We start from the raw sequence: 10,139 nt of genomic DNA on the forward strand, positions 1-10,139 counted from the left end.
TTCAGGATATCTGTAACTTTGTTTAAGCTGACCCATTAGCTCACTTATTGTTAGATGCAGGGGAGAAACAATTAACCAGATTAAAAGTGTTTAATCGATTATTGATATAATCATCAACTAATTTAGTGATTGATTAATCGTTAACTGGAGTACAGAGACTCTAAAACAGGCCTTAAGGCGAGAGAGTGACCCATTTAGAGCAGGAATTATACCAAAATTGTATGAAATATAAATATTGTGCCTTTAAGATAAGAAAAAAAATTTCAGCTGTCAATATTTTTTATCCAGAACTCCTCAGGTGGGAGAGATTTAGTTGGACCTTGTTCAGTTCTTTAAAGAAATAGTTTTTAAGGAGCCTTTTGCTATCCAATTATTAACTGATTCATCGTAAAAATTATCATCACAATCAATTAGCAAAAGTATCGGTAGTCGCAGCCCTTGTTGCAAACTTTATTTTCTTTGAATATCTTCCATCTCACCTTTCTTAACTTCATGGTTCTTTGATGTTTTATCATTACTTAAAACTAAGAAAATAGAAATATATTTTGTATTTTCCAGTTAACTGTTATTTCACCAAGCAATCAATCCAAGTGGAGGCTGGACACAGAGACAAAGGCCCACATCTACCGAGCACCGCAGCACTAGCCAGAGCCCCAGTAGAACCGGTTTGGGCCCCAGACCAAGGTTTAAATAGTTTTGAATTTTTTTTTTTTTCTGATTTTCAATTCAATTTATGTTTTAAGTAGTTTTAAATATCTAGTTTTTGTTTTTTGAAAATGCTTAGCTTCAGTTAAGTTTTTATTCATTAGAAGATTAGAAAATAAAAATAATAGGAAAAACCTTCCAGATCACTGATGACCTGACTGCTATACCTGCCTTCCGATGGCATGATGCGGTACAGCGAAAAAAATGGAGGAAGGAGGAAGCTGGAGTACTCGGAGAGAACCCACACATGCTCAGGGACAACATGCAAACTCCATGCAGAAAAATCCCGGGCCGGGAATTTAACCCGGGACCTTCTTGCTGCAATGTGCCACTGAGCAGCCTTCTTAAAATTAAGTTTATTTTAATTCGTTTTACTCTACTGTTTCAGTTGATTTTCAATCTTTTTGCAAGTTGTAGTATTTCATTTTAATTTCAGTTAAAGAAAATGTTTTTTAACGATAATAACCTTGCCTGTGCTGAAAACACACTACAAAAATGGAATATTAAGTAGATTTGTTTAGAAAAAGCAGTGGTGTCAAAAGTACACAAATTTTTTACTTAAGTAGAAGTATAGATACTGCAGTTTAAAAACACTCTGGTAAAAGTTGAAGCATCAACTTGACCTCTTTACTCAAGTAAAAGTGAAAAAGTATAAAGTAACCATTAAAAAACAGCCAGATGCCACTATATGGATTTTAAAGCTAAATTTTTCGACCGTTTCTAAAAATTCTCTGAGATAGGGCCAAGGATGAGGGAGGTCTTGTTGGTCTCCATCTCCCGATACGCTCTCGCCTGTGTTCGACCTTTCAGACATTTCAACATCTTTTTCTGAATCCAACATTGTAGCATGGCATAGACAATTCACGTTTGCAGTTTGAAGAACACCTGCTTGATTCTGATTATTTCCTTTAGCTAACCAATGAGTGTTTGCATTATATGACTCATCCAATTACACTAGTTTTCACTAGATGTGGATGGAGCCAATGATCTGCATTGGATGGAGCACATGACGTGAAATAAATATTTATAAACATTAAACCAGGGGTAACCAGGAAGGGTTTCTTCCTCTTTCTGTCTTAATGAGAGCAGTGGGCTTTATGCTGCCCTGCAAGGCTTTAGACCTGGGTTTAAATGGAGACAAAGCCATTCTAAAGCTCATTTTGAGCCTGGATCCATATTTATTTTTGATTCTGTCAATCCTGCTTCACAGCAGCAGGTTGAGCCAAACATCCTCTAAATGTTCTGGGTCATCTTTGAGCACTATTTCACTTTTCTTTCAACAGTTCACCACAGTTCTTCCAGCAGTCCACACTTTCTCTGCTCTCTTTTTCTCATCATCTTCTCCTTCTTTCCCATCGCCCGGCTTGCCACAGGTTTGCCTGCTGTGTCTAAAAGTAGCAGCAGCAGCAACCCAGACTGACAGCAGCTCATTGGATCATTTGTATCACGTGTGACCTGGTGCTGGACGCTCCAGAGGACTTTACCATATTAACTGTAGAAGCGGCGCAAGTGAAGTTAGACGCTTCCGTCGGACAACATGTGGTAATTTATAAATGTTTTAAATCAGGTTGGGTCCAGATTAGAAAGCAGGTGGGTCCGGATCCGGTCCACTAATCCCTGACCTCTGCATTAAATGCTCAGTAGAATGTAATCCTGCCTTTTTCCCCCTTTTCTGAGAATATCTAAATAATGCAGAGAGGGAGATTCTTTACATATATCCACAGGGCTTGTTCTCTGGAGATGTACACAATACAAAAAAATTGTAGGATCCATTTTTTTTCTAACAGTAATCTAATGTTGGAAATGCATGATCTCTGACCTCTGTGTGTTTCTGACAGCGTAGACTTTTTAACATTTGGTTATGTTTTTTGTTTTGTTTTGGAACTTTTTTTTCTTTCAGCAAGATATCAGATTTTTTTTAGATTGTTTTCAATTCAGCTCTGAATTCCAAATATAGGAAGTGCTACTGTACCAAAGCCGGTGCTGTGATGAAAACACACGGTGACCTTAAGACCCGGTCATACAAATGTTTTGCAGAGATTTTCCATCCACTGGTTAGTAGTATTGGGCGTTGGGAACTGCAGGTCAAATTCAGGTTAGTATTCAGGTTTCTTTAAAGAGTTTTCTGCCTAACAAAATCCAGCAGATTGCATCGAGTCCTTGGCTTTCAGTATTCACTCCTCCTGGGAGTGCGACAGCAGCCTGTCACTTACATTCTGATGCCAAAAAGAAGAATCCAGCAGAAACTCAAGGAACACAGGCCATTCAAACAAAGAAAAACACAGCTTATTTTAGAGAACAGTATAAAGGTAAAATAACCTTCTTCTGTAGCTTCTTCTAGAAGAGAAACAGTTAAGCAGGTGAGCTCTGAGTTTTCAAGTCTACATGATGAAAAAGCACATATACTGAGCTGCAGCAGAAGCTCAGCCAGCACCACAGTCTAGGAGAGGGAAACATTTTACCCTGAAAGATAGAACTAAGTGCATTATCTCTGGAAGAGGAACATGAAGTTGCTGCCAGTAACTCCTCCCCTCCATGATGACATCACCCCTGAACAGATTGCAGGGCCAGATGAAGCTACTATGAAAAAAGGAAAATAGAGAACATAGGTAAACACTGAAATAACAGCTAAAAATGCAATACTGGAAAACAGGTAAAAGCAGGAAGTTAGGTCCTCCAGCAGCCTAAACCTATAGCAGCATGACTACAGCGATAGCTCAGGATAACCTGAGTGATGAAGTGATGAAGAAACTGGTGAAGATTCTCAGTCATCCAGGTCCTGATCATTCCAAAGAAAATTAAAAAACAACCCACTGGACTTTGTTTCTAAGTTTGAAGACGTTTCGGTTCCCATCCAGGAAGCTTTTTAAATTCAAAATGTCCGAAAAAGCATTGAGTTTGAAGCTTTATAGAGTGGAAGAAGGCTTTCTAGATGGGGAAGCATTAATAACAGAAAATGTAGATTATAGCAGAGCTCCTAGCCAAAACCTTTACTAAAGTTTGTTAGTAAAACTAGTACAGCTAATTTATCTGTGAATTGTCGCTATATAAATAAACTGAATAAATTAAAATCCACTGAAATGATTGGTTACTTGTGAAAACAATACAGACAAAGACTTCAGATATTTTCAGACGTGTCAAAAAGTTAGATGAAGAGTGTAGGAGTGGCTTTTGTTAAAAACCTGTCTCAATTATTGTTTGTTCAGATTCTAGCAGTGCTCTGGTTAGTATTTAGGAAATTCAATTCAGTTTATTTCTATAGCACCAATTTACAACATATGTCATCTCAAGGCCCTTTACAGTTCAACCAGATCATACAGTCAAATTGATTCAAAGTTTTCTATCAAAGGAAAACCAGTTGATTGCATCGACTCAGTGACTCGAAGGTAATCCTTCACACTAAGCATGCTTGTAGCGACAGTGGAGAGGAAAAACTCCCTTTTAACAGGAAGAAACCTCTAGAACCAGGCTCAGTTTGAGCGGCCATCTGCTGAGGCCGACTGGGGTACAAATGTATTCACAATCTAGACAAGATTTTATTTTTGATATTGTTCACAGTGTAACCAGAATAAAAAGACATGGGATGGAGGACACTTTGTTATGGGTTACAGCGCACATAGGAGTGGAGCGGAATGAACTGGCAGACTTCTATGCTACAAAAGCAGCACAAAAGAACCAAGTGGACTTAAATACAGTAAAGCAGAAATTAAATCTATAGTAAAAATGTGGCTAGTAAAGATTTGGCAAAAAGAATGGCATAGAGAACATAAAGGAAGACATTTAAATAGATTTCAAAATAAGGTCAATCAAGTAAGAAAAACAAGTAGAAACAGGATATTATAACAAGGTTCAGGCTGGGACACACAGGACTTAAATGTCTTCCTTTACATTCTATGTATACAAAATGAAAATAAATGTTGTGCAAGTTCAAAATTCTGATCCTTATGTATAATTTAATTTCTACCTACATTTATTTGTTTTTGTATTTGGGGGGGGGGGGGGTTGATTGTATGCTTATCTATTTTTGGAGCATTTATTTATTTCTGTATTTATTTCTAATTTGGCAGGATTGGTCCTCCATACACACTCCTATTCAGAAGGTGGCGCTAATGCGCACCTAAACGTTGCTTGCCAACCGCCATTAAACAAAAGAAGAAATACTCTTTAAACGGCAATGCATTCTGGGTAAATGACATAAGCTACGTGTTGTAGCTTTATCTCTGTCCAGCCAAATCACACTGAGTGAGGTTAAATCGTGTCATTTTGAACTGGAATACATTAAAAACGATGAGAATGTAGAAATCAAAAGAGGCGATGAAGACTAGGTGGAGCAAAAAGAGGAAGGAGGGAAAGTTGGATGAAGAAGCTGCTGTTTGCATAGCTGCTGCAAGGAAACGCTAACCCAGCTAGGTAGCTATTGTTCAAAGAGCTCCAGCTGAGGCTGTTAGCGGTTAGCATCAGGATCAATAACATGTTTTATGATATATTAGAGCGACGAGTTACAATGAATGAAGTTGCTGCGCTGTCACTTTAACAGTCATCATCCTCTGATTTCATGTTCTTCTTTAGCTTCTGCTAAAGGTGTTAGCCCAGCAAACACAATAACCAGTAGATCTCAGCCGTTCGCATTTGTTTGTTTCAGTAGATATCTCATGTATAACGGCTCATTGCATTGTCTAAAATTACAGCAGTTAAACACAATATGATAATAAGCACTGCCAATGTTAGCCTTCCTTTGTTTACTCTGCAGGTTCCAGCCACTGACGTCACATGCCGCCATCTTGATACTCCCTGCTCTCACAGAGTGAACTTTAAACATGCCGACCTGTGTCGCATTTGGCTGCAACAACAAGCAGTTTTCTGGCTGTGGGAAGACGTTTCACAGGTAATTAATTATACAACCTCAGCCCTAAACCTAACCGTTAGCAAAATAGCATGCGAGGACCGGCAAAATGTCCTCACTTTGCAACAACTGGTCCTCTATTAGATGGTGAAATTGGAAAAAATGGTCCTCACTCTGAGGGCTAGACAGGTACACACATACAAGGGTGTGTTTTTTTGATGAAACTAATGAAACTGTAGATCCATCAGTGCTGATGGATCTACAGATACTTGAACGGAATGCTTTCAATAGGTTTTTTAATTTTCCATAAATGATTTCCAACATATATCTATTTAATGTTTTCCTATTGTTGAGAATAATTAACTTTAATGATCTCACATTGCAGAAATTTACCGCATTTAACCCATCCCTTAGGGGAGTGGTGGGCCGCTGTGTGTGTGCAGCCCCCGGGGAGCAGTGTGGGGTTAAATGCTGGTTTATGCTCAGAAACCAGGTCGTCTGCGACCCAGTTAACACAGGGACGTTCCCCGCCCCTCCACAGACACTCTGCTGCACCTCTCCAAACTTGAAGGTGACCTCAGACAGGAGGTCTCTGATTGGTCAAATCTACATCCGCTCTACGCTATGCGCATTTCCTGTTTGGTACCTTACCGGCTTGTTTAGTTTGTATGACCGCCACTGTGGAAAAAGACTGATGATGATGGACCAGCTAGAAGAGCGAGGTGCGGGAGAACTCTGGGACCCTTTTTCCACCTGGATCCCCGCTCTTTTTACCCCTCATGTCCCTCCGTTGTCGCTCAAACTTGCCCCCACCTCCTCTTCGCCTCGGCCATATCTAGACCCACAGCTAGTTCCTGATTGTCCCTCCTGCGTTGAATAACATAGCTAAGACCACGCTTCAATATTGGGCATAAATGAAAAATCTCTGCAACACACTGCTGTGGGAGGATAACCAGCCCTTAAGGGTCTTGCTCAGGGACCCAGAGTGCAGGCTGTGGGGATTGAATCTGGTGCTTGCAACCTTCTCAGAGCACAAGCACACTGCTCCAACCACTAGGCCAATAATCCCCTAAGGCAGGAGAACCACAATAAACTGGTATTTATATTTGTTGGTAGTTAGACAGATGCCTCTTAGTGCATTATTTATAAAGGGCTGAAAAACATGAATTCTTTCTTTCTTTCATGGATGCATGGATGGTTTCCCTTTAAGATGCATCAGTGATTATCTTCCTCTACCAGCCGCAAAATCAAATTTAAAATTTGACCCATATATTGTTAACATCCAAAGTGTATGTATTGAAGGATATATTTTTTTAAAATCATTTATACACTGATTTTACTCTATTATTGCTTTAATCCTTGTAGGTTTCCTGTATTTTAATCTGCGTACTGTAAGTCTGGCTGTCTCTGGGTTGGCTGGCACAGCTATTCAGAGTCTTGCCGAATTACAAAAGAAAAAATATATGTTTAATTTAATTTTAGAATAGCATAGCATCTTAACTTTGGGAGATATATTATTGCATGTTGCATATCCCAATTAAACGGTTTACCCTTTAAATCTGCAGCTCTCCCTGCTTGTGTCTGTTCTCTGCATAAAAACAGATTTATGAACATGGTTAGTATTATAATGATATCAGAGAAACTAATTTTTTAAGATATCTAGACGCTCTGCAGTCTGATTCTGTTCAATAAGAAAACAACAGATATGTGTCACTTTTAACCTGTGACTGGGAGTCATGGTCCTCTGAGAAGCCCAGCTTTTATTTGTATTGGTAAAGAACACAACATTTAAACTATGTTTCCTCAAGCTTCTTGCATTATATTCATAACCTGTTTAAACTAATAATCTGCTGCCGCCTTTTGCTCAAAAAGCTCAGTATCTAACAGATTTTTCGTTGTCATCTCTAGTTTTTTTTAACCATCCCGTCTCCTAACTTCTATTTAAACATATATTGAAGTAGCTGCTGGTTAAATTCCCTGAGTGCTGCTGTGTGTCTCTCCTCCAAGCATGTAGCTGCTATGTAGGCAATGAATAGCGACCCAAATAATGTCTTAGTGACAGTTCAGCTGACGTTACACTGATGTTGCCTGCGTTTCCTATTTAATCATTCATTTATTTTACTAGACTACATTAAAAAAGGTCCCTTTGCATCCCATTGCAAATGAGATAATAGCGTTTTATGTGATCCATTTTCAATAACAGGCTCTTACCACAACGATCACTTTATGTAAACCCACTCTGTATTGTTTAGTTAGTGTATGTTTTTATGATAGTTTATCCCACTTTTTATCACACAATATGCAATCCTCGTCTCTGCGATTCCGTGCTAAAGTTGAAACATAGACTATAACAGATTATAGGCACAGACTACAGCATAGTTATTGGTGTAGGTTTTAAATCAAGCATGAATTTAAATAAAGTCGGAGCGAAATCCTCACTCTGGCCTTTGAATTGAAAACTGCTCTGTGCTCCACCATATTTCCTCCGCTCCGCTCACATGCTCTGACAAATACACACACACAGTAGTAGCCAATCAAAGGCTACGTTCACACTGCAGCCTGAAGTGACCCAAATCCGATTTTTTTGCCCATATATGACCTGGATCTGATCTTTTCATTTCAGTCTGAACAACACAGATCCGATTTTTTTCCAATCCGAACCCAGGCCACTTGGCTATGTGGTTCTGAATCCGATACGAATCAGATCTTTCCAAATGCGACCTGTGTCTAAACCGCCAGGTCGCATTCATCCGACCTGAACGCCATTAATACCTGACAAAGGTCACTATTCTGCGTCTTGCTATGCAGAAGAGGCAAGAAAAACAACAATGGTGAATGATGATGCAGAGAGCAGTATTTATGTTTAACCATGTTGAAAAGATTGAGTTTTTATGGTTATGTTTACTTCTTGAAAAAAAGAGGATGCTGGCTTGTGACGTCATTGCATCCTCTACTGCGCATGCGGGAAACTTGCGTTGTATGACTGCAGTTCACACAGGAGATCACATACAAATCGCATATAATTGGAAATATGAACGACAATGCAAAAAATCGGAATTGAGCATCAAGGCCTGCAGTGTGAACATAGCCAATATGTCCCCACTTTTCTTGATCGGTCCCTGGCTGGTCCCCTACAATTCCTTTTCAAACATCAATCTTTCTACTAAAATATATTTTTTCTGTCATGATTTGTGGACATTGGGATCTAAAGAGAAGCGCCATCTCCTATTTAGAACCTGTAATTCACTGAAGGGTGGAGACAGAGTAAAAAACATGCACGTCCAGGAGAAGAAGGGGGTCACTCCAGTGGCTGAAAGTTGGCTGGTATCTGACACAAAGGCCATTTTGAATGTCTGCTACTGTATAGATATATATACTTATCTACATGTATATTGCTTTGCTTGATTGCAGATTTCCACACAGTGATGCTGCACGGATGGAACAGTGGGTGCAGAATGTGAGAAGGAAAAAGTGGCAGCCATCCAAGAAATCTGTGCTTTGCTCGGAGCATTTTAAGGAGGCATGCTTTGACCACACTGGCCAGACGGTCCGACTCAGGGAAAGTGCAGTTCCAACCTTATTCAACTTCCCAAAGTGTATTCAGAAGGTATATTCATTTCTCACACACACACATGCAGATACATTGAAGAAGTACATGCTAATAAACATATGATGCTGTCTGTGGTCATGCATTTCCCCCTGATATTAATGTTGCCCATAATGGTGAAAACATTAACTTCTTCTTTATTCCCATTCACCAGCTATTAATAAACTCTCTTGCATACGCAAATAGAACAATATGATACATCTTAACACATGGTGACATTTAACATTGGATACTTAACAAACATTTTCTGTTTCAGACTCCAAAGCCTCCCAGGAAAGATCCGGCGCCCAGACAGATAAAACCAGAACCAACACCGGCTCCGCATCCTGACCAGGAGGAAGGAAGTTCCTCGTGCACGACAGGGGATGCAGTAGTGCAGAAAGAACACGTTTACTCCATGAGTGATAGTCCCATCATCTTAAAAAGGAAGCTAGATGTGGCTTTGAACGCCCTGGAATCAACAAAGAAAAAACTGAAGTACACGCAGCAGAAATCGAGGCGACTGGAGGAGAAAATTGAATCACTGAAAAGGTTGTTGATAAACTGAAAAAGAGACGATTAAATTCAGACAACTGTGTTGAACTCCTGAAAGATGCAAACAGCGGTGTTCCATTGGAGGTTATGGGCAGAGTGGTGAAGAACAAATGTAAGCAAACACCATTTTGATATTTTTTTTATTATGTTACTGGAATGTAAGTTATTTTCTGGAATATACTTTATGTACATATGTATGTATATTTCATTCTGAATATGAACTAAATGTGCAACTTACATTATTAAAGGTGTTCCATCACTGGATAATGTGTATGTTTGTGTACATGTGTGCATACATACTTGTATCTATACTATATGCAAATTCTCAAATTGTTGTAATATGAGCAGAAAGCAAAATTTGAATTTGATGTTTTCTGCTATTTTGCCAATTTATGTGATATTGTTAGTGTAGAAACTAAACTATGTGCAGTTATTAAATTGGATCATTAA

The 10,139-nt window shown here is 39.1% G+C and overlaps 1 protein-coding gene across 1 annotated transcript; it reads left to right on the forward strand.

The window, feature by feature from the left end:
• The first annotated feature begins 4,869 nt into the window (after positions 1-4,869).
• Positions 4,870-10,139, forward strand: LOC119790392 (THAP domain-containing protein 1 A-like). The gene is made up of 4 exons (XM_038295935.1): positions 4,870-5,115; positions 5,456-5,590; positions 8,960-9,155; positions 9,412-10,139. Exons 2-4 carry the CDS (start codon positions 5,523-5,525, stop codon positions 9,700-9,702), a joined length of 555 nt encoding a protein of 184 aa, XP_038151863.1. The 5' UTR covers positions 4,870-5,115; positions 5,456-5,522; the 3' UTR covers positions 9,703-10,139.

This window comes from Cyprinodon tularosa, unplaced genomic scaffold (genome assembly GCF_016077235.1).
Source record: "Cyprinodon tularosa strain WSP-4 unplaced genomic scaffold, ASM1607723v1 ctg363, whole genome shotgun sequence".
NCBI classification, from domain to species: domain Eukaryota; kingdom Metazoa; phylum Chordata; class Actinopteri; order Cyprinodontiformes; family Cyprinodontidae; genus Cyprinodon; species Cyprinodon tularosa.